The 26397-nt window shown below is 27.1% G+C and overlaps 2 protein-coding genes and 1 non-coding gene across 3 annotated transcripts; all 3 read right to left on the reverse strand.

Annotated features, from left to right (window-relative positions):
- Nucleotides 1-16835: 16835 nt before the first annotated feature.
- Nucleotides 16836-17560, reverse strand: LOC108340535 (uncharacterized). The gene has a single exon (XM_017577995.2). The coding sequence runs from the start codon at nt 17449-17451 to the stop codon at nt 17104-17106; it is 348 nt and encodes a 115-aa protein (XP_017433484.1). The 5' UTR covers nt 17452-17560; the 3' UTR covers nt 16836-17103.
- A 2351-nt stretch (nt 17561-19911) lies between these two features.
- Nucleotides 19912-20344, reverse strand: LOC108339763 (uncharacterized). Its single transcript, XM_017576968.2, has one exon. It carries the CDS (start codon nt 20288-20290, stop codon nt 20024-20026), a length of 267 nt encoding a protein of 88 aa, XP_017432457.1. The 5' UTR covers nt 20291-20344; the 3' UTR covers nt 19912-20023.
- A 330-nt stretch (nt 20345-20674) lies between these two features.
- Nucleotides 20675-20746, reverse strand: TRNAH-GUG (transfer RNA histidin (anticodon GUG)). The gene has a single exon. It is a non-coding gene; the product is annotated as a tRNA-His (tRNA).
- Nucleotides 20747-26397: the final 5651 nt, after the last annotated feature.

Consider the following 26397-nt stretch of genomic DNA (forward strand, 5'->3'; position numbering starts at 1 on the left):
TATAATATAACACTTTAAATAATAAAATAATTAAATGTAACCTTTTAAAAATCACTTTCGCTCTACTATTTTATTTTTGTCATTACAACTTTATAAAATTATCATTTAATCCCTATTTTTATAATACAAAATAGTTGAGGAACTTTAAATGGTCACATCACTTTCTTGTAAGAGTGAATTTTCTTGAGACAACTAAGTGTGATTTTCAACATTTCCCATTGAAAATGCTTGTGTATTGAGGAAGAAAGCTGAGGATTCCAAATTCCATTCCTTTGGAAAAAAAGTGTCTTCAAATTCTTCATGATCAACTAGAATTTTCTGCATACTTGATTTTATTAGCACTTTTATTCTATACATTTTTCCAATTCCCCTGGATAAGAGGATAATGTATATTTAAATTAAAGCATGTATAATAAGAATAAGCCGTCGCAAGAACACTTTTTTTTGGATGAAAATATTCTTTTGGGATATGTATGCCAAAAAATAATGATATATACACAAATATTTCATTGCGTGATTCCTCGCGTGGAGTGGAATGATATCACTAATATGAACTTATAGTAAAAGTATATTAGGATAAGATTATATTCTAAATTAATACCAATTTTATTATTTAAAAAAAATAATTTATTTTTTTAAATAACCTTTTAGTGTTATATTTAAAATAAAATATTTATAAGATTTTAAAAATTTATAAGAAAATTTCGTGAAAAATATTGACGTGACATAATTTAAAATATTAAATTTTAAAACGATAATTTTTTATTCGATGCATAATACTGAAAAAAGATAAAATTATTCTCTTCTTGTTACCGTGTTTTGCGGTTCTTAGTTATTGGGCTCTCTTGATGAATGAGAAAAACATCACTGCAACTATCCATTGAAAAAGAAAAAGAAGATGAAAAAGAAAGCATCTTTCTAATATGAGTGCTGAGTCATTTGCTATATTCCAACTGAGTTAATCTCACTGTGCTAACACTGCAGAGCTCTATGATATTTTATGCTTAAAATGTGTGATCATATAAATCCTGCTGTATTTTAATTAGTGTATCACACAAAAAAATTTCTTTGGCCTACTTATATAGATAGAAATAATATATATATATATATATATATAAAAGAAAAAAATACATAAATTCATTATCTTAAATTTTTTGAATTAAAAATATTATTAATTTCTAATATAAACTTGATTCATATTATAATAATAATAATAATAACAATAATAATAATAATGCTATTATTATTATTATATGATTATGAATTATACTCGAATATGGAAATAATACATTATCAAAACCTCTATATATTAAAAAAAAAAATCAGCAACTCCAAATTCAAATGGACAAAGACTCTCTCTTAAGCTCTCATCACAGTCCAAAATAGTTAATTGAAATGGTGAAAAAATGACAACACTTTTTACGTTTCAATGGTAAAAAACTTTACTTTTTATTAACATTTTACTTTCTTCCATATTTAATGAATTTATTTGGAACGAAATAAAATGATAAATCGTTATTGTATTCCTTTCTATTGTGTAATAAAAATTTAATTCAGATAATTAAATCATTTAAATTTATGAAAAATCATTTCAACTCCTTAGTTTTAATCTATTTTTATTATTTTTTTAATTTCTTATTTTTAAATTTTTAGCATTTTTTAAGAATATGTATATATATATATATATATATATATATATTAGTGTCATGCTTGTTTTAATTCAGCAAAATAAAATAATTAAGTAACTGTAATAGTATTGTTAAGGAAAAAAATGTTTACTAAAAGTATTTACCTTATGATAGAAGTAGTTTACTAAATTTATAATGTTAGTTTAATTCGATTTATTATTGAATTTCTATATATATAGTTTAATTTAGTTTGGTTTAGTTTTCTTTTACTAAATTATCAACCACCCTAACACTATTCATATCATAAAAAAATATAATAAAAAATAAAAACAAAGCAATCTTAATAAAATACATATCAACTGATAAAATTGACGGAGGAAGAGAACCTACAAGCTAGTCACTCTTATTATGAGTGCTAAAATGGATCAGTCCGTTCATTTTACACTTGTTTGTCCTGCCTGTAAAAATTTAGGTAGAACGGGCCAGCCATAGTCAAAAGGGATTGATAGAACGGATTGATTCATCAATTTTTTTAATGTTATATTTTTAAAATTATATATATATATATTAAAAATATACTATAGATATTTTTTAAATTTTAATTAATTAATTAATTATCTAATTAAATTAATTAATTAATTATCTAATTAAATAAATTAATATAATTATTATTTTTATGTGTTTAATTAATTTATTATAATTATTAATTAAAAATTAATTTGTAAGTATTAATGATTTAAGTTATAATATATTTTGTATTTATATCATTTGAGTAATATAATACAATTTCTTTAATTATTAATCAGACCAAATGGATTGACAGTAGAAAATCTCAACCCTAACTCATCAAATTTTGAGAACCAGTTTCACCGTATATCTAACTGTTACAACCTTTGTTGCTATAATATGGAAAGAATATAAAATCTATTCTTTTTTTTTTCGTAAAAGACGTATTTATTTTAGAGTCTCTCGCCTCTCATTTTTAAATATAAAATAAATTATACAATTTTATTTAAAGAGAGGTAAATATTATTTATTTCTTTTATATTAAAACATATACTTAATTTATTTTTTAAAAAATTTAATAACGGAAAGATAGAAGTAGAGGACTACCAACAAAAATTTCTAAAGCAAAATTTTCCTATTCTGATAGTTGTTTTAGCCCATTTATGTACTTAAAAGTATCAAAGTAAATTCAAAATGTTCGAGGTTAATATAACTATCGACTGTTCACAGAATTAGTATTGTAGATCGTGTTTGTATGAAAGAATGGTAAAAATATTTCTGGCTTAAATCATCCATAAGAGAGTAATAAGATACAACTCTCGTTAAAGCTAAATGGTTTCTCTGTTTTTGGTTAAAAGGACTGATTGGGATTCATCTGATTAGAACTTTTAGTTCTTGCAGAGACCAATTGTTCTGGACTGATACAACTAGTATTAGAAAGTGAAAAATTTTGTATTCTACCTATTCTCAGAGTTCATAATCCAGAACTACTTTATGGCTTTTGATGATATATTTGGCTAGAAATCAATTAATTCAAAAGATAGTACTTGAAGAACTGTTAAAACATCCATCTTATTCTTCATACTATGATGGTTTTGACGGTTTTGACAAGTAATACATAAAAGTATATATAGTACAAGTAGGCAACAGAATAAGAGATATAGCAGAAGTAATTATTTAGTTAACTATTGAGTTGCCTCGAGCTATATATTTTTTTTCAACATTCATATATATTGAATACGCTTATGCTTCCCTCCTTGCAGAGGTTTTGAGCGTCCCAAAGTTGATGGTCCCATTAGCATTTCCCTTAACATAACCTGTCTGGTTCGTAAGACCCTTGATATTTTGCCTCCCAGAATTCAAATACCCGAACTCTTCGGAGGGCGTAGGGTTAGTGTTGTTCTGGTCATGAGTGGTCGGAGAAGACTGAGATTGAGGTTGTGTTGGTTGCCGTGGAGCCCCACCTGCACCAACGGCAAGGGCGCTGATTCCAAACGCAATACCTGCCATTCAATGTTTCGGCTTTTATGTATAATATTAGGGTTTTTGTTGGTGTATTGTGAGAATGCTTTGGTGTGATTTTGCGATTATAAAATACCCTTTTTATAGACTCCATTGGGGTGGTGAAAAGAATTCTATTTTATGAGTGTGAATTCTCTGTGACTCAGAAGAATACGAATCCAGTTAATGCTTGTCCACCTTTTCTTGATGATAAATGCTCAGAATAATTTTTTCTTTCGTAATTATGTTGAATTTATTCAAAATCATTCATTTTAACGATTTTAATTTTATTTATTGGCTTTCTATTCTAATTTATTGATTTTAATGAAAAGTTTACGAGATGACGTGAAGATTAAAAAAATGACATTTTTAAAATGATAATAGTTTAAAAATAGTAAGATTTAATTATTTTAATATTAAAATATTTTAATATAAATAGTTTTATTATGAATGCATTTATTATTTTATAATATATCATTTTTTTAAAAACCATTCTTTTAAATTTTTTTGATTTTTTTCTAAGAGTATTTTTACTCTCAGCTCGTTTGATTGGAAAATTGAGACTATCATATTGATCATTGCGGCGAATTCTTTAATTTGGATCGGTAAGTTTTTTCATTCGCGTAAGTTGAGTTTCAGCTCTTTTCTCGGTCTTTTCTATTACATGTTGTAACATGTGCGCATTCTTTCACTTGCATATGTCTTTTTAGTCATCTACATGAGTCTCTGTTGATTAGTGATCATAACAGTATATCCTAATCATTTTTGTGTTGTTCTTACGTATGGCTAGGACATCCTGTGAGCTTGAAAGGATTTGAGATTAGTTAGATTAAGTTCATCTATCTCTAAAAAAAAGAAAACTAATTGCACTACTTTAAGTTATGTGTACCTTGAAATATAGAATTATAATTGCATGGTAGAGTGACTAGATGATTGAATTGTGTGAACTTGTTGATTTTTGATTTGTAGTTTTAATAGTCATTCAAGCTTAAGTAGAGTAGAATGGGGTATATGATGAGAGGTGGAGAATGTCCTAGTTTAGGGGTTTTACCTTGGCCAAAGATATTAACATACTAACCTTTTGTGTGATAGGATGAAATTTATTGAAAATGTCTCTACTGAGCAGTAGTGGTCACCAAGTGCAAGACCTCTCGAAATTTCACATATCAATGTTTTATTTTGATAATTGAGTTTAGAACGAGTTTTTCTGTATGATCTTATTGTTTTTAGGAATGAATGATGTATGATAATAACTCTATGTTTGTTTTATGAAAACTCTTTTGCACATTAGTTTATCATGTTGTTTCTTTTAGTGTTTTTTCCGTGCTTGTTTGTTTTGTTGTGATGATTTATATACTGATAACAAATGAGAATTCTTTCTTATGTAGAGTATTCTTTTTTATAAGTTATAATAGGTTAAAAATGAGATGTTACATTTATTTAGTTTTAATTCAATAATTAGCTGTATATGTGGAGGAACAAAAATAAAAGCAAAAGCAACAAGGTTATTTATTCATTCTGTCACTGTATGAATGGGAGAATAAATGCAAGTGAGTTACTTTCCTTTGCATGTTTTGTCAGAAGATATATATGCTTTTAAATTTTAACGCCTTTTAATAAAAACTTGTTAAAAAATTTAAAGTTTTGTGATAAGCTCTCTTATCAGTCTTATTAATAATTTTATTATAATGTATTAAAAAATAAACATGTTAATAATTTTTTATCGTTTCATTGGCTAGAATTAGTTTAGTCCCCATCCCTCCCACAAGGAAATGGCTGTTTAATTATTCCTCTTTCGTTTTCAAATTTCTCTTTCTTATACTACTTTTCTTTTCCTTTTCAAATTACTTATTCTCTCGTGAATAGCTAAATAGCCATCTTTCTTTGTGAACGGTTAAAAATGCATTCATAAAATAACAAGTTTTACCAAAAAATATATTGTTATTTTTTCATTTATATAACCTTTTTTCATACAACAAAATTTTATTAAATAATGTCGTAATTTTATTTTAAGCTACTTTAGTTTACACTAAAAAAATGGTATTACTAATTGTCAAACTTTATTAAAAATAATAAAAATTGGTAGATAATCAATTTTTGTTGACAGATCAAAATCATAAGTAGAAGTGCAGTCATTACTGATAAATATATTTGTCAATAAAATTATATAATATTATTGATAAATTTTTTCATCAAATTTCAAGTCTAATGGGTTAAACACTTAGACAAATATGTCAATATTTCAATACTATACAAATTTGCTAATTTTTGCGTATCACAATACCAAGACAAACATTAATTACAATACTTATAATCACACAAAAATACAATAGAATGTTAACATTATTGAAGTGATAATATGTGGATAAATAATAACTAATGTATGCACACATAATAAAAAAACAAAATAACGTAAAAAAAAAATCCTAATAATATACGGTCAAAGAATTATTGTTATATTGTTGACGGTCTATTTCTAATCTTTAGAAAATTCAGTTGGCTATAAGAGAGGTGAACTTTGTACTTTGTTGTTCTTTTTGTCTTAAAAATTAATTATCACTAGTTCTCTTGCCAAATACCTTGAGATGTACAATATTGTATCCTAGTGAGGACTTTGAGAAAATAAAATGAAATGACTAACTATACTTTATGGGAAAGAAATGTCTCAATGTGTCATAGTATGATAATTAAGTTTACCAACCAGTTTCATGTAATTATCTAGTTCAGATTGTAACCTTAAGTTTCACATTTAGAACCATCGAAGTGTCACAAGTAAGGATGACAATGTGGTTCCTCTTCTATTGCATTCCATCAAGAGTCAGGTCCTTGGTGATTGTTTTCGGAATTGAGACAGCATTAATGAAGCAACAAAGGATTTGGTGGAAGGAGAAAGTTGATCATATTGTATAAAAAAGGAGCAAGAATATGTCGCATGACACAAATGTTTACCCACTGGGAACGAGAATATCTAAAACTGGATCTTCAGATGCAAGGATGGAAGAAGGGTGGGTTAGCAGGGAAGGTTCATCCATAAATGCTCTGTCGAGGTGTTATATTTAAAACAAATCAATTTTAAAGTTTTAACAAGATTAAAAATTACTCGTAACTTCTAAAGTCATCTATATTTAACCATTTTCTACTACTACAATTTTGTCAGAAAATAAATCATCACTCATTCTCATTTATATATTTAGTGAATAGTTATGCAAGGCTAATATGTATTTATTTTATTGAATAGCAACATTTGCAACATTTTGATAATAGTGGTACACCCATACTCCTGTTTTATTCATAATACGATGGTTTTGACTAGTGAAACATATGAAAACAACATAGAGGCAACATGAGCAGCAGAGATTATTTAGTTAATGATTAAGTTGGCTGCAGCTATATGTAGCTTTATTATATGAGAGGTTTGATGTCCATGGTTGGACACTAGGAGTAGAGGCTGCCAAGGAAATGTCTCCATTACGGTAGCCCTTCAAGCATCTTGCCGGTGAGACCTTTGACACGCTGCTTCACAAGTGTTACATAACACAACATTTCGGAAGAGTCACTCTTGTTGTTACTGTCGGTGTTGGGTTTGGTATCGGTTTTGTTGGTGTCGGTGTTCTTGGTGTCTGGAGTGGTTTGAGGTTGTTGTGAACCGGATTGAGCCTCACCTGCCATTGAAATCTTGAATCAAAACTCTAGCTTGAAGGTTTATTAACGTTGAAGATGACTATAGCTTTGGAGGAACGGGTGACACTTTTATACTCTCCTGGAGAAGAACATTTTAGTGAGAGATGTGATCGCAAAAGATATAGTGATCAGATATTTTTACTAATTACAGCTTCTCTATGCTTTTCCACCTTCCAATAGTGGGGATTAGTCATTTCATTCCAAGCTTTACCTGTTATTCCATCAAGTTAATTGCATAGGGATTCAATCCCTAGAAAGTGAGAAGAAAATTATCAATTCAGTTATGTTATATTTACTTAATAATAGCTTTCAGATGATATTATTTCTTGTTATCTTTTTGTGGGAGTGGAAAAAGAACCTAGGTTAGTTATATATTCATTCACACGTCTGTCTATCAGATAACCAATTCAAAGGTTATATTATTCCGTTTGCTCATTGGTTAGCTGTCTTTTATTTCTTTTTCATAATCGCTTTTTTCTCTTTTCATTTATACACCATTTTTTTAGGAAGAGTGTAAATTGTCAAATTAAATCCAGAACTGTTTAAAAGGTTGAGTTTAGTCGATTTTAGCTCACATCGAATTGGATCAATCGCATGTTGGGTGTAATCAAGGTCATTTAGTCAAGTTGGTCAATATCCATTGCAAATCAAGTTAGAGTGATTTCACATTTAATTAAGTCCAATTGAAATCAAGTTCATCCAATTTAATGTTAATATGTAATTAGTCAAGTTAGACTAGAACTAATTTGGATCTCGTCACATCATCATCTGGTTAGACATCATCTCATTAAGGTTATCTTTTTATCCTACCCAGTCAAGACTGGTTCGTTTGTTATAGTATTGTAGAACCTAATTTAGTCTCACATCTTAATATTGTGAAATGTTATTTTCTATTTAGTTATATAACTCATCTTTTGTAAAGGTTCAAAGATACACAAAAATCTATTAGTAAATAATTATAATATAATTAATTAAAAATTCTCTACTCAATTTTTTCCTACTTAATTAAATTATTGAAATAACAAATAACAAATTTATTATTAGGTAAATAGAAATCTTTCAAGAGTCAATCTTGAATTAATCACTTAATTATAAAATTATTATCAAAATAATATTTTAATTATAATTGATATATATATATATATATATATATATATATATATATATATATATATATATATCATTTAGATAGAATTTAGACTTATACTTAAATTATTTTTAATATTTTTTATTTTAGAGTGAATTTTTATATTCTCTTCAAGGATGTATGGTCTAAGTGGTTACAACATTCGGATATCACTTATGAGTTTTTTTTTTTTCTTTTAGAAGGATTTATTAAGGAGAACTTACATACATGTAACTTCAATTCAAATCCACGTAAAAGCCACACAAATTTTAATCAAAAACATTAGATTTAAATATATTATTTCACACTTTGTCATTTTTATAGAACTTAAACACATATTTAGATTATTTCCAACACTAATTTATAATATTTAAAATATTTTTAATATCTTTCTACATGGATTATATTAAATAATGACCACTAACAAAATACAATTAAGCATTGAAAAACCATGATAATTATGATGAACATGATTCTTACATAGCACATGTTGAAGACTCACAATTCTTATAATATAGAAAATCATAATTTCTAAAACAAATATAAACGTATTTAAAAACGGTCAGAACATGTAAATAAATTGTAATGTTTTCAAAGTAACGTGAATAAAATATATCCTAATTATAAAACTTCATAATATCGTACTTCCCATTAATCTAATACATAAAAAAATCTTAGTTAATAAACTCATATGAGTTATGCATTTATAACAAAAAAATTCCTAGCACTTACAAATTTATTCATTAGATTAGTTAACATCTCTTTATTGTAAATGTTTTAACAAACCCGTACTTAACATAAAAGAATAACTTTTATTGTTTTAGAAATTCAGAACATTCATAAGTGGAAGAAATACTTTTCACAATATAAAAGTTAGAAATCAAAGTTTAGGCCACTTGATGAGTAGTTCATCAATATACCATGCTTTTATGGTACATTTTTTTTATGCTTGTAGTTACATCATAATCAATCTTTTAAGTACATCAAATTTATAGGTAAGCATATGATTCCTGGCTTCCTATATCTCTCAGAATATGAACAAAAAAGTATTGATAGGACAAATACAAACTCAAGCATATATGATAATTATTGCGACAAAACCGACACCAGCACCGACAGTAAGAATAACAGTGATATTTCTGAAGAGTTCAGTTATGTAAATTCTGCTAAGCAAAAATATCAAAGGTCTTACGAACTTAACTGGATATGTGAAAGGCAACGCCAATGGAGTCATCAACTTTGACAGGTTGACAGCCTCCGATCCCAGTGTCCATCCATGAACAACAATACATATCTATATATAAACCTTTGATGATGATGTTGCCTATATATTGTTTTCATATATGTTATAGTATAGCAATAAAAAAGGAGTATGGCTGTATGACTATTATCTTAAGTTCAAAAGATGTTATTCAGCAAATTAAATAAGGTGGTTTGCTAATTGTTTACCATATAAAAAAGTTTATGCACAATAACAACAATAATAAAATAACCTTCGACTTAGATTCAATTTATGCATCAGTCATTTAAGGAGAAGAAGAAGCCTAATCAACCGCTACATCTGTTTGAATCCGCCCAAAGTTATCAAAATCAATTTTAAACTAAGTATGGGTTCAAAATATTATGAGAAATCTGTGTTGAGGAACAATTTTTTTTTATAGATAGTTTTATAATTAAAAAGATAATTAAGTTAAAAAAACACTAAAGTTGATAAAATAACTATTTTAATTAAGAAATTATTTAAATAATAAATTTGAAAAACAAACATCGAATATACATATAGACAATAATAATGGAAACAATAATGATAAGAGGCTCATTCCATCCTCGAAATAAAAACATATACTTTTATTAAATTTGTATTTCATCTCTATTCTCACTGTGTAATATTATACTTGTGTTCGAATTAATTTTTTTATTATTTTAATATTAATTAATTAATTTTTATAAATCAAAATACTAAATGTGAATTGAACTATTGAAGAATTACAAAATATCTATTAATTTTGAAAACATTGTTGATAAAGTTAAAAACTATTTTTAAAAAATTACAAAAAAAAATTAATATTCAATATTAAAAATATTTTAAATGTTTCTTCACTTTTTTCTTTAAATTATAATAATTTCTTTTATACATTAATAAGTATTATAATACATTACTTAAATAAAATCTCAAAAACAAATTAAACTAATAATAATTCAAATTCTAAATATAAATATTTTCTTTTTAACTTCATGATAATAATATTAAATTATTATATTATGGTAAATTAAACATTTTAATACAATTATGAGGATAAAATTATAAAAATGAGTTAAATATAATAATATAAAAATTTATTAAAATAATATTTTAGATAAAAATAATAAATAAAATTATTATAAAAAGTAAAAGTTATCAACTGTGTATCTTAAAAAATATTTGATACATCATTGAACATAATTGTACAAAATATATATACCACTAATGTGAAAAAGGATTTTTCACGATATTATTCATGACATTTAACAAATCATCGTAATAAGAAAAAGTGTTGTGACAAAATTGTAGTTTATGTGAATTGTTTAATAATAATTATTTAAATAATTGTCATTAACTGTTATTAAAAGTGAGATGGACAAGTAATAATAACAGTTGTATAGATAATCATAGTTAAAACTTAAAGATATAATTATCAGTATATAGAGAAGCATAATTAAACGTGTAATACTACTTTTGTAAAAGAAAAAAAAAAGAAGTGTTTCTTTTGTTTGGGCAACTTTTATTTAAGTGTTTTTTTTTCTTTCATTTTCTCTCCCCCACACTTTTTTTTTTATTTTCTCTTTACAAAAGCACCATTATCGTTAATTATCGTTAGTGGTGAACCTCCATAAACCTCTGATAGTTGTGAAGCACTATCGATCTTATTGTACACTGTTTTCTTAGCATCGTGTGGTAAAACCCATGCGTTCTTTGAGAAGCTCTCTATATTATGTTACAAGGTTTATGTGCAAAGCTCTCCGCACAGTTCAAAACCCTTGTCGCGAGTCTTATCCTCATCTATTAATGATACTTTACATGTATTTGAAGATTTGTTGTTTATGATTTATCTCTACCGCTTCACAAGTAAGCAAATTGTTCAAGAACAATTATCATTGTTTAAAACTTTCAAAATGTGTTTTCTTTTGATTTTTAATAATGTCAACATGTGCCGTTAAATGATTGTTAAAAAACCTTTTATATATATATATATATATATATATATATATATATATATATATATAAACTTATCAAATTATATAATAAATTATAGATATTTTAGTAGTAGAGAGTCAAATGAAGATCGAAATTGATATTAAAATTAGGACGAGCATATATACATACACGTTAGATAACTAACGGGTTCTGATTCCACCCTAATAAACCAGATAACAAGAAATAATATCATTTTAAACATATTACTAAATAAAATATAACTGAATTTTCTTCTCACTTTGTAGGGGTTGCATCCCTATGTTAGCTTCATGGAATAACAGGTAAAGTTTGGAATGACTCATGCCCACTATTAGATCACATCAAACAATCTGGACATAGCTAGTTGTTGAAGTGAATATATTCTGATCACTAAAATGTTCTTCTCCAGTAGAGTATAAAAGTGTCACACGTTCTTCCAAAGTTATATATCTTCAAGTCTAATACAAACTTCAGAAGCCACAGTTTTGGTTCAAGATTCCAATGGCAGGCCAGGCTCAATCCGGATCACAACAACCTCAAACCACTCCAGACACCAAGAACACCGACACCAACAACACCGATACCAAACCCAACACCGACAGTAACAATAAGAGTGACTCTTCCGAAATGTTGTGTTATGAAACACTTGTGAAGCAGCGTGTCAAATATCTCACCGACAAGATTTTTGAAGGGCTACATTACGGAGATTTCCATGGCAGCCTCTAGTCCTAGTGTCCAACCGTAGACATCAATCCTCTCATAATAAAGCTACAGCCAACTTAATCATTAACTAAATAATCTCTGCTACTCATGTTGCCTCTATGTTGTTTTCATATGTTTCACCAGTCAAAACTATCGTACTATGAATAAAACAGGAGTATGGGTGTACCACTATTATCTAATATCACAATGTTACAAATGTTGCTATTCAATAAAATAAATACATGTTAGCCTTGCATAACTATTTAAGGATTTTTTTGTCAGGAAGAAAATACTGTTATAGCTTATGCATAAGTCATCACTTAGTGAAAGTAAATTCAGTTAATGAAAGGAAGCCTTATCAACTACTACCTTTTTAATCCATCTAAACTCACAATTTCTCGTTGAAATTGAAACTATAAGTTCTTGTTAAGGGTGACATGATTTTTGTAAAGTTAATCTAAACCTGAAATTAGTTTTTAATATTGTATCAAAAAAATTATCTTAACATGTTAATTCTATCAGTTTATCAGCGCCTATGTTACTTTTCAAATTTAGTTTTCATATTTTTATTTCAATTTAAACATATATTTAATTGTAAAATATTTTTGAGTCATTATACTATTTAAAGAACATAATCAAATGACTCCACAAATATTGTCATAATGACACTTATTTGATATATATAACTATAGCTTTATTGTACATTCTTCATATGTTTTATTTTAAGTTTTCAATTATTTTTTTAATAGTGATAAATTTGGTTCATGTATATATTTACTTTAATTTGTATTTTTCTGTAGATATTTATTTTAGAAATTGAGATAAATTTTGTGATTTAGTTTAAACTCATGTAGATTAGATGTTATCTATATTAACCTAAACTTTTGTAATTGTATATATGAATCTAATTAGAACTCGAGTTTATATCATATTTCAAAACTTATATATGATATAAATATGCTACAAATTTATACACAAAATTCATTTATTAAATTTTTATTTTAAGAGTTGTTTCGTTTAATTTTATTTTTTTGCTTTTTTCTCTTTCAATTTTTGTTTTGACTCTTCTGCATTAGTATAAGTTAAATGTATGACACTGTATATATGTACATGTTGAAAAGAACATGTATGATGATTTAAATTAGAATATTTCTAAATATACAAAGGAAGACAAAACATAACGTCAATGTTCGTTTGATATTAGATAGTATATATGCATTTAATGTGAATGATACTAATGAACAAGAGAGGAGACAAGACGCTATATGCATTGGAAATATAAAAATACATGTCACCACGATACCAAAGGAAGGAGGATTTACCTAGGAATAACATGTATAAAATCGTCTCAAAAAGTACTTTCCTTTAGATTGAAATGTGTCCTGCCTAAGATTATAGACCAATCACAATCTGTGTTCATTGAAGAAAGGAGATTGTTATATAGCATACTAGTTGCAAATGAAGTGGTGGAAAGGATGAGGGGAAAAGAAAAGTCGTATATATCATAGTAAAGGTAGATTACAAAAATGTATATTCTCTCACAGGGGATTTTTTCCACAATATATTGGAAATATTGGGATTTATAAGTAATTGGATAAAATGGATGAAAGATTGTCTAAAATCAACTAAAAATCGATTTTGGTTAATAGGAGTCGATCTAAGAAGTTCACATTTTTTTATTGTTCGTGAAAGTCTATGAGCAATCATAAGGCAAGCAGTCACAAAAAGTGTGCTTAAAGGGATCAAAATGGGATATAAAAGAGATGTAAATTTACAATTTTACAATTTCCAAATGACACAATCTACAATAAAATTAAAATACAAAACATTTTAATCCTTAAATGTTTGGTTACATATTATTATCTCTCATCATGCTTAAGATGAATTTTCATAAAGACTAAGAATTCATTAGAGAAAGAATGATGATACAAGACTTGGAAAATGTCTCTATTTTATTTTATGGACAATGTTAGTTGTTAACATTTATTACTGAAAGTTGAATTCACAATCTCTCATGCCCTCTTTTCCAAACCCATCAAACATGTCAAATAAGCCTATATAATGGAATTTGGTCCTAACCCACGTGAGTTGGAGCCAAAAAAGCTATAAGGTCAAAAAGAATTTTTATTAAAAAAAATCTACAGGGTGAAATATCTCCAAAGTACTATGGATTAAGGTAATGAGCTTTCTTTTTTAGAATTGACAAATATAATTATATTAACATTATTAATATTAATTTAACAAAAAGTTTAAAAAATATAAAATTCACATAAAACAATAAATAAATAAAAAATCATTGAATCAATTGTTAAACATAAATAATTAACAAAATAGTGTTTTCAACCTAAAACAAATACAATAAATAACTACATAGGAACTCTAAAATTTCAAATATCTGGATAATACTTATGATTTTATTATATTATTTTTTCTTATATATCTAATCACAATATTTATTTTAACCCTAATTCAGAAAATAAAAGTGTTTTATACAATATATTTTGTGATAAAAACAAAAAGAAAACAATATCGTCGTGTATCATTCATTAAAAACATGAAAAAAACTATAAGATCATGTTTACTAATTTGTTGACTCGTTATAAAGAAAAATATTGTACTCATTAAAAAAGTTTATTTTACATAATGAGAAAAATTACTCTCTTCTCAATATTTTTTGATAATATTCTCAATTGTAATTTTTCTTAACCAATTCTAATATCGAAGATATATTTAATAGTAACTTGAATTAACTTACGTAATTTCATATATATATATATATATATATATATATATATATATATGAATTTGCTAACTTGTATAACCTCTTAAAGTGTACCAAAATTTAGTTAATAAAAATATTCATATTCATAAAAAAAGACATACTTTAAATATAAGAATATTTTAATAATTTTTATTTTTAATTTAAAATAAAAAATATTAAAAATTATTTATATATCTTTATCTTTAAAACTTAGAATTCATAAAGACTATTTTTATAAACTAAAATTTGGTACACAGGTTACGAAAGTTAACAAAATATAAATATATATATATATATATATATATATATATATATATATATATATATATATATATATATATAATTAAATGATAAATATTTATTTATTTATTTTATTTATGTCTTATATATTTTTATCTATGTCTGAAAGTTTATAAATACATATGTCTAAATAATATTTACTCAATTATCTCGTTTTTCATAATTTTTTATAATTGTTAACATAATTTTTTTATTTTATTTTATTTTATAAAATTGTGTGCATTTTTATTCAATTCTATAACTTATTTTGAACATTTTTTTTCAAAATTATCTTATTTTTAAACTTAAATAAATTCAACATATATCATATTTTCAAATTTTCAAAATAATGAAATTATGTATTTAAAATATGATTATAATTAAAAAAATTATTTTAAATAACTTTTTATAAATTATGATTAGTAAAAAATTAATTTATTTTTAACCTTAAACAAACTCATCATATATTATATTTAAACTTTTCAAAATAATAAAATTATATATCTAAGAAATGATTACAATTAAAACATAATTTTAAATAACTTTTTATATAACATCAACATTTATATATTTATATCGAAAGAAAAAGAATATTAGTAAAAAGTTACTTTATTTAAACTTAAACAAATTTAATATATATTATATTTTTAACTTTTCAAAATAATAAAATTATATATTTAAAATATAATTACAATTACAAATTATTTTGAATAGTTTTTGATAAAATTAATATTTATATATTTGAATTTAATTAAAAAAGATATTAATAAAATATCATATAAAATTTTAAAATTATTGAATCTAGAAAGTAAATAAAAATAATAATTAAAAATACATTAAAATGAATTAATTTAGTTTGAATGTTAGTCTCGTCCTAACCGTATCCCAACATATTAAAAAACTCCTAATAAGTGGATTAAAAAATTGAAATTTTATTTTAGAAAATGTCAGAATCAATCCATGGATTAGGGGCTAGACACTTCTATGTAAATTGATAATAAAAAAGGTTCAACCCACAACGTTTTCACATCTTTCTTAGTTTACCTCTAAGTCATTCTTATTAAATTATATTCATGCATAATATCAAGTTTGTTATATCATCAAATTGTTGAAAATTCAAGTGAATTTAAATTTTAGATTAGTTAAAAATAAAAATAAAAAGTTAAATACTTTAAAAGATAAAAAGACTTGTAAATTTATTTTTTAATGTTTTAAATTAAAAATAGTGACAATGCCTATATAGATTGAATTCAGAGAAAATATGAATATAAAGTGATTTATTTTTATTATTATTACATTACACTTATATGTACCCATTAGTATCCAAATGCCTTTTCATGTATATATATATATATATATATATATATATATATATATATATATATATATATATATATATATATATTAATTATTGCTGAAAGAAATATCAGTCAACAATTATGTAAACCTCCTTTTAATTTATTTTATTGAATAACAACATTTTTGAACTTAGATAATGATCGTACACCCACGCTCCATTTTATTCCTATAATGATGGTTTTGGCGTGTAAAACATATGAAAACAATCTATAGGCACCATCACAGCATAGGTTATCCTTATTGAGTTGCATGCAGCTTTATATAATATATATATATATATATATATATATATATATATATATATATATATATATATATATATATATATATATTTATTTATTGATGTTCATGGTTGGACCCTAGGATCGGAGGCTCTCAAGGTGCCAAAGTTGATGACCCCGTTGGCGTTGCCTTTCACATACCCAGTTAGGTTGGTAAGACCTTTGATATCTTGCTTCGCAGAATTCACATAACCGAACTCTTCAGAACTTTCACTGTTACTGCTACTGTCGGTGTTAGAGGTGGTGTTGGTGTCGGTTTTGTTGGTGTCGACGTTGTTGGTGTCGGGGTTGTTGGCGTCGGGGTTGTTGGCGTCGGGGTTGTTGTCTGGAGTAGTTTGAGGTTGTAGTGATCGGCGTCGAGCATCACCTGGGCCAACGGCAAGCTTGCTGATTCCAGATGCAATACCTGCCATTGAAATATTGAAAGAAAACTCTAGCTTCTGAACTTTCTTTTCAGCAAATTAAACTTGAAGATAGATAGCTTTGGAGGAATGAAAGACATTTTTATACTCTTAGGAAGAAGAACATTTTAGTGATGATCATATATTCACTTCAATTACTGGTTCTCTATGTCTGTCCGCATTATTTGATGTGATCCAATGGTGGGGAGAAGTCATTCCAAGATTTACCTGTTAAAAATAAAGATTAATAAATTATTATCCTTAATATATTTATATATATATGCTTCAGTTTGTATTTGTCCTATCATGTTTTTTTGTTCATATTCTGTGAGATATAGGAAGCCAGGAATCATATGCTTACCTATAAATTCGATGGACTTAAAGATTGATTGATGTAACTACAAGCATAAAAAAACGTACCATAAAAGCATAGTATATTGATGGTTGTACGTGTCTATTAAAAAAATTATGAATTTCAAATTCAGATAACATTTTCAATAGAGATGCTAACTAAATTTGGAAGTGCTTAGAATTTTATTTTATTTTTTATAAATGTATAACTCATGAGTTTAACTAAGATCTTTTATGCTGGTAGTATGATATTGTGAAATTTTATCATTAGGATATCTTTTATTCACGTTATTTTAAAAACATCTCTTACAACTTGTTTAGAGGTTTTGACCATATTTAAATACATTTATTTTTGTTTTAGAAATTATGATTTCTATATTATTAATAATTTGGAGTCTTTAACATGTGATATATAAGAATTATGTTGATCATAATTTTCATTTTGTTTCAATGATCATTATATATTATTAATATTCATTATTTGATATAATCCAAGTAGGAGAATATTAAATCTATTTTAGATTAGCATCAAGCGATAATTAATTATTCAATTGTCATTAATGGATAATTACGTATAACTGTATGGACTTTGAATATATATCTATTTTTTTATTGAAAATCTTATAATTAAATCACTAATAATTGAGTATTGACTTCCCAAAGGTTTCTCTATCTACCTACCCATGAATCATATATAATTTTGTTTTATTTGCTGAATCATAATTTGTTATTCAATCAAGTTAATTGCATAGGGATTCAGTTCCTATAAGTGAGCAGAAAATTCTAAATTCTATTATATTATATTTTTTTATAATAGGTTAGTTATATATTCCTTCACACATCGAATAAAAAGATGTGTGATCAGAGAACCAATGCCAAGGTGATACAATTATATTATTCCCTTTGCATTCGTTACATCTTTTATTTTCTTTTTCAAAATTGTTTTCTCTTTTTTCATTTATGCAACATTCTTTCTTCCACTTGGTTAAAGTTTCGTTCAGAATAACTTTTATGAAAAATCACGTGGTTGTTAGCTTAAGGGAATTTTTGTCCAACCAGACAACCTTATCCAAAAATTAAAATTTAGAGAAGTTTTTAAAAAAATATATTAATAACCAAAAGCTAAAAGATGTGCATATACATATTTTAAAAGAAAAATAGTTTGAAAATTTTCATAAATAATTATTTAATATTCCTTCATGATAAAATATTTAATTAAAATGTAAAGTAGATTATTTTATGTAAAAACCTAATAAAAATGGTTATAGAGCGATTATATAAAATTATATGATCGTCAATGTATTATATTAATTCACTTACTCGAGAACTAGTCCATCTTTTTAGAATGTCCTTTAGATAGGATATTTCCTTTTTAAAAGCGACGACTATACACATAATCACACACACGTACGTACGTGTGTGTCTATATGTCTATATATATATATATATATATATATATATATATATATATATTCTTTTCAAAATATTTAAATAAAAATTAAAAAAATATTCGAAATTAATTTTCTTTAAGTAAAAGGTTGTCTTTAAAAAAAATCATATAATTTGCAAATTATTTTATTTTGCAAGAATTTGTTTCTTTTCATGTAACAACTAAGGGAGGAAAATCAAACATATGGTGGTGGCGAGGCTTATAAAAGATGGTATATTCTTGGTTTCCAATCTCATTTAGATCTTTCAAAGTTTTTAATTTGAGAATTTGTTACTGAATAAAGAAATATAATTATTCCATATTACTTACTATACTGGCAAGGTAAAGATGATAAAAAGAAAAACTTGTTCACTTCCTCTACAACACTGATAAATAATAAACTATAATAATTTTGTATGAAAATTGGATATTAAAGCTATATTTAATTTAAATATATTATTTTGATTTCTAAAATTATTAGTCAAGATCGGTGGTTATACTATTCATTAAAAATATAACTTTCTTAAAAAAATAACATTAATCATAATAGTAAGAATAAATTTATAAATATTAGCTTTTTCTATGGAGATTTGATGAATTGAGTTATTTTTAATTGTGTTGGTGGCAGACTCTGGATCATGATTTCCGTTAACCTAATTAAGAAGACATCATGAAAATATTAGAGCCACACGTAAACTGCGAAATTCTTATTATTTATTATTTACGTATTTCAGGAGACGTTCATAGTTCATACATATATAATCGCGTAGGTTATACATTCCTTATTCCTTCAATTTCAGTGACTTAGACCTCCAAATCACCAAAGTTGATAGCTCCATTACCGTTCCCTTCGGTGAAACCAGTTTGGTTACTGAGACCTTTAATCTTCTGATCGCCGGTGTTCTTGAATTTTCCAACAGAACGCCCCTTACTTCCTGTTCTTGCTGCCGCAGAAGCACCGCCGTTGTTGGGTGGTGGCGTTGCGTTCTGACCACTTTCACCCTCATCCATGCTATTTAACACATCAACAAGACCCTTCAGAGCTTCAATTTTTTGACGAAGGTCTGCCATATAAAAACTTTTCTCTTTCAGATATTGTTGATTTATTTGTCAGAATGCATCACAGAGGGTTCCTTTTTATATAGACACGATGAAGGAGAGAACGGTTGTTCTGAAACTTAACACAGAAGCATTCACTTTGTTAGTGAATAATCTGTCGAATAAAGTTATTCTTGGTGGAGTACAAGGTTCCGTTTGATGGAACGTTGTTTTAATCAAAAGAAGTTCCAACACTGAAGCATCTTCTTCCTGTTCTTGATATAACAGATGCGGTTTGAATTTGTTGGCCTTTCTTATTTATTGGGAAAGCATATATTCAAATAACGCGTTTCGACAAAAAAAAAACGTAAAAAGATGCGAAGGATGGTGAAGCTGTCTAAAAGGTTAAAATGTGAGTGTGGCTGCTGGGATTCGAGCCCAGGTCTCCACGGCCACAACGTGGAATTCTCACCACTAAACTACAGCCACCTTGTTGATTGAAGGGTTCTACAAAATTTATTAAACATACATACTATACTGAAATTCATATATGCTGTAGTTTACTAATATAAAGACTTCTATCAACTAATACGGTTGAATATGTTTCTAAATAATTCTTTGAGAAATTCATTCAGTTATTTACTTTTAATGTTAGAACATATTTAGTTAAAAAACATCCTGCAACGATTTTAATAGGAGACCATCATTCTATTCGACTATCAAACATTAAATATAGGTTTTTTTTTTCATCTTGCTGTAATACACTTCAAATTAAATTTCTTATAAATAAATTACAAGTTTATTTTTTGCTGAATAAATATTTTTGCAGGTTCTGCACTTAATAATTTCCACTAATGTGCAAAATCTTGTATAAATAAGAGATTATTTTATCCACACTTAAAGATTAAATGGTGTCTCTTCTCTTGATGACCCACTGGAGTTAAGTACTTTTTGTTTTAGTTATACTATAGTTTAAAATTAATCAATAATAAATATGTAAAAAGTTGACTATATAAGTTGAAAACTATATTTCTTAGAAAAACATTATAAAGACGGGAAGAAGTTAGCTCTAGGAGAGGACACGTGACAGCAGATAATGGGATTGGATATTTAAAATAAAATAATTTTAATATAAGAACTCTTGACTTAAGATCATTTCATTATCTCAGGAAAACTTTGTCACTCTTCTGAGCCCTAGTTCCTCTTCTCTGCCTTCTCTCTACCACATCTTTATCTTCTCTCTTCCATTTCTCTTCACTGAGCCATTGGATCTCTGAGGAGGTGGCGCCCAAACGTCCGCAACGTAGAGGGCTTCGGAACTGACCAATTCATTTCGGGTTCTAGGCTGGTAAGTCCTTGCATGCAACTTCTTCTCCGTTTCTAAACCTAGCACATACATTCTTGCTGGTTGCATGCGTCTTGTGTTTTCATCTTTTTCCTTTTCTACTCCATCGTAGTTCTAAGAGCTGTTCCTACCATTAATGTGGTTATTTGTAGGGTTTAGTTGGGTCTTTGTTGTGTGAGGTACTATAGAGAAGCGTTCTTGTGAGTTGGGCAGTTCAACTCTGAGGTAAGGGGAGCTAAACATTCTTCTAATTTTTTTAGTGTATGTGTGTTGAAATTTGAACTGGTATGCTGTTTGAGATGTTATTTAATTTTGGTAGCTTAATTTGCGTATGCTGAAGTGTTGAATCTATGAACCTGTAAGGTGATGTTAATAAACTATATTGGATGCGTTGGACTGTAGAAATTGTTCATGTTAGTAGTATTTTGAGTAGAAGGTTGTTATAACCTGGATTTGGAAGAAGAAGTATGAAATACTAGTGTTGTGGAACTGTTGAGGGGAAGTGAGATAGTGATTTTGAGCTTTGGATGTCCAGAGTGCATTTGGCTATTGGGGCAGTGTTAGCAAGTGTATTGTGACTTGCTTGAGTCACCAAAGTGGTCCTAGTATGTGCAAAGTGTTAGAATTGGGTTTGGGATCTTCAAGTTGTGGAAATTGATGGTGAGGAGTAAAAGTTGAGTGTAATCCCTTTAGAAGTGTAGTAAGAAGGATTAGGAACATCTAGATAAGTCTAATTAGGTGTAAAAAAAGAATTAAGGGTGTTAAAAATTGGAGAAAAGGCCTAGAAATGGTAAGGGCTGGTGTGAGTGCATGATTCTACAGAATTTGCATTCTGCAGATGATGTAGAGTCGCTATGTGAGTTGTCTCGCATGTGAGTCCCTGTAGAGAGTGCTCACTGTCTGGGTCATTCGCTGTGCGAACTGGTGCGCTGTGCGAATGACTAGAGAGTGCTGCTCTCTGTCTGGTGATTCACATAGCGAATCTAGTCGTTGTGCGACTGGTGGTGACCTGGAGTCACTGCCATTTTACTTCGAAAGGTGAGAGGGGCGCAAAGCGAAGAGGTTTGGGGATGTGCTCTCTATTTAAGCCCTCGCATAACGACTTGAGTGCGCTATGCGAGAAGACCTGAGGCTTGTAGCCTTGGCGAGTTAATTCGCATAGCGAATGAAAGGGGTGCGCTATGCGAGAGATTTGAGGCCTGGTACCTCTGTAAGTTAATTCGCCCTACGGGTAGTGTGTGCTATGCGAAATGCTCTTAGTCTCGTTGTGCGAAGGAGTGCGCTGTGCGAGACATTCAAGGTTTTATTCTCTATCTTCTCTTTTGTATTGTTTCACATAAAGTTGAATGTTGTATGGTTTGTGAAGTATGTGTTGGAGCAGATTGTATTGTATGATGGGATTCAAACATGTTGTATATTGTTAAAGTGAAAGTGTATGTGATTCAAAGGTATGATTGGTGATTCAAAGTATGTGGTTTTAAAAGTATGGTTGATGGACGTAATTCCATGGATCTCAAAGGGAGGTTACATGGTGGTGCCCTATGTTATTGGACGTAATTTCATGATCTTCAAGGAGAAGATCCATGGTGGTGCCCTTGGTGTATTTTAGAATGATTTGCATGGAAGCTCAGTCTTGGGGGTTATCCTAAAACTACAATGGTCAATCATTCTCAAGTAGAGAGGATTGAACCATGTCGTGAGTAGTAGTAGGAGGTCCTAGTCTTGGGTGCTTCCAGTATGGCCCAAGGTGAGTGATAACGGACTAACCTCGTGAGTGTGGTAGGGTGAAACCCATTGGCAATGACTTTGCAAAGCAGTAGAGGCCACCACGAGTGCATGACCCGCCATAGCTCGGCAATCATTCTAAGTCCGGACAAGTCAAGTTTAAAGTGTAACAAGTTGTGTTAAGTAACCCAATATATATGAATTAAACTTACATGTTGGGTGTGATTGTTATAACATGATTTTTGTATATCTAGCTCACCCTTCTACTTGTGTTTGTCTTTTATTTGTGTGTTTTCTGTTGCAATGATCATTCATTTGGATGTGAGCAGAAGTAGATGAGGTGCTTCTGGAGCATGCCTTGGAGGGAGATGACATTGTTGCTTAGCCTAGTTAGGATCCATAGACTTCTGTTTATTTTGAAATACTCTATTGTGTTAAAGTTTTAAATAATAACTATTTTGGGATGACTGTAACCTTAAGACTTTATCTACAAGTCTTCTTCTTATATTAAAATGTGGACTACTAAATTATATAGTTCTATATAATCTGAGACGTTACAAACATTAATTGTGAATATTCTGTAAAATGATGCAGGAATCAATTGCAAGGTTTTGATTATCTTTTTATGTATGTTTCTTTTTCTCTAAAAAAAATACTAACGAAATACTTTTATTTAGGGTTTGATGTATCAAATATACATACATAAAATTTTATACATTACATTTAAAAATAATATATTTAATAAACGCTATACTGAGTGTTTTTAAATATTATAAATTTTTATAATCAATTTCACGTTTTTTAAAAAAATTACATTATTTTATAATAAATATTTATCTCTCCACGATAATCTTAATTTAGAAAAGAAAAATCTAAGTAACTATGTTGAAAAAAAATGAATTTTATTACTAATGTTGTAAATATAGGGATTTTTTTTTTATCAAAGCTAGGTTTCCTTAATATGTTATACACTTTCAAGCACCAGCAAAAGTCTTCAACTATTAATAAAGCTTTGTAAATGTAATTATATATATATATATATATATATATATATATATATATATATATATATATATATATATATATATCAGTTGATACATTTTAACAATGTGTATCGGGTTTTAGTAGACAAAATACCCTATATATCATGGATTCTAAGTTTTAAGGTTAAGGGTATTTTAATAATTTTCATTCTCAAAACTAAAAAAAAAAAAAACGCAAACCCTTACTCACCTCTCTCATTCCTCTCAACCCTTTCTCTTTCATCTCTCTCACTCCAACTATTTCTCTAGTCCCAATTGAAAAAATCAGAAACACTTGTTGTTAAACAATCTAACAAAAAATGATTTTATAATGAGTTTTCCTTTTATAATTTTTGTCTTATATAATTTTATCCAATTTTCACAAGCATAAAGGAATTGGTAATTGACCTGGAAAAAATCAGAAATACTCGCGGTTAAACAATTTCTTACAAAAAATGATTTTATAATGAGTTTTCATTTTATAATTTTTTTCTTATCTAATTTTCACAAGCATAATGACATCAAAGGAATTAGTAATTGGCCTGAAAAAAAATCAGAAACACTCGTTGTTAAACAATTTCTTACAAAAAATGATTTTATAATGAGTTTTTATTTTATAATTTTTGTCGTATATCATTTATCTAAATTTCACAGGCATAATGACATCTGAAGGAATTGGTAATTGGCCTGGAGGATTTTTTTAGAGATGATGATTCAACCTATGAAGATGATGAAATAAGAGAGGTTAGTAAAAATGGTGAAATTGAAGAGATCTTGAATGAACCTTTGTCTTAAGGTGAATATGTCAATGACTCAACTCTTTACAAAGACATTGTTTTCTGATTTTTTTCAATTGGGCTATAGGGATGACAGAGAAAAGGTTGGAGTGAGAGAGATGAAAGAGAAAGGGTTGAGAGGAATGAGAGAGGTGAGTAAGGGTTTAGGGGGTTTCTTTTTAATTTTGAGAATGAAAATTATTAAAATACCCTTAACCTTAAAACTTCGAATCCATGATATATAAGGGTATTTTTGTCTACTAAAACCCGATACATTGCTAAAATGTACCAACTGAAAAACAAGCGTACGCACGTTAGCAAACCCCATATATATATATATATATATATATATATATATATATATATATATATATATATATATATATATATATATATATATATATATATATATATATATATATATATATATATATATATATATGGTAAAAATATATATAAAAGAAATTTATCATTGAAAAGAAAAACATACTATATTCAAATATTTTATCTTGAAAATGTAATTATCTTTGTAATAAAAATACAAGAGAATATTTATCTAAAATAATAAAAGAACGTAAGTATCTTCTTTACAATATAAAGTATAGAAAGAGAATAAAATATTTTATCAAAAATAAGAAAGAAAAAATAAATATTTTTATCTATTTTTAAAATAAAAACAATTATTCAAATACTCATTAGATTATCTAAAATAAATCAATACCAGCTTTTAAACAAAAAGACGTGCTATGTTAGTGATGTAAACGATACACATTGGTTAAACCCTATATAAGGACAACGAATTCACCAATGAAGAAGCTAAGTACTAAGAGATAAACACTGAGAAAGAAATAGAAAAAAAAATGAAACAAATAAAGAAATAAACACAGAGAGGCAAAAAGAAGAGAGACATTAAAAAAATGATTAATTAATTATCTTGTAATCACATATTAATTAACTAGTTATTTGAATAAATCAATTATATTTGTTTATACGTAAAAAGTTTCATATATTAAGCATTATTATGAAATACTAGCTAGTATCCTAACTAAGTTCACACGTCAATATGTAACAATCATATTTAACAATTATATGTCATGACATGAAAAAGTACATTTATACAAGAGGAAGAAAACATTTATAAGAAATATGGGGCAACCAAATAAAACCCATAACTAAATTCCTTCAAATGATATAATGAATAAAACAAAAATAAATAGGAATTGAAACTTATTACTAAGAAAAATAAAACTAAAACAAGAAGAAAGATAATTA

This window comes from Vigna angularis, chromosome 1 (genome assembly GCF_016808095.1).
Source record: "Vigna angularis cultivar LongXiaoDou No.4 chromosome 1, ASM1680809v1, whole genome shotgun sequence".
NCBI classification, from domain to species: Eukaryota; Viridiplantae; Streptophyta; class Magnoliopsida; order Fabales; family Fabaceae; genus Vigna; species Vigna angularis.

What these genes read in the sequence shown, in the direction of transcription:
- LOC108340535 (XM_017577995.2), bottom strand. Translation starts at nt 17,451, where the DNA reads ATGGCAGGTATTGCATCTGGAATCAGCAAGCTTGCCGTTGGCCCAGGT.
- LOC108339763 (XM_017576968.2), bottom strand. Translation starts at nt 20,290, where the DNA reads ATGGCAGACCTTCGTCAAAAAATTGAAGCTCTGAAGGGTCTTGTTGAT.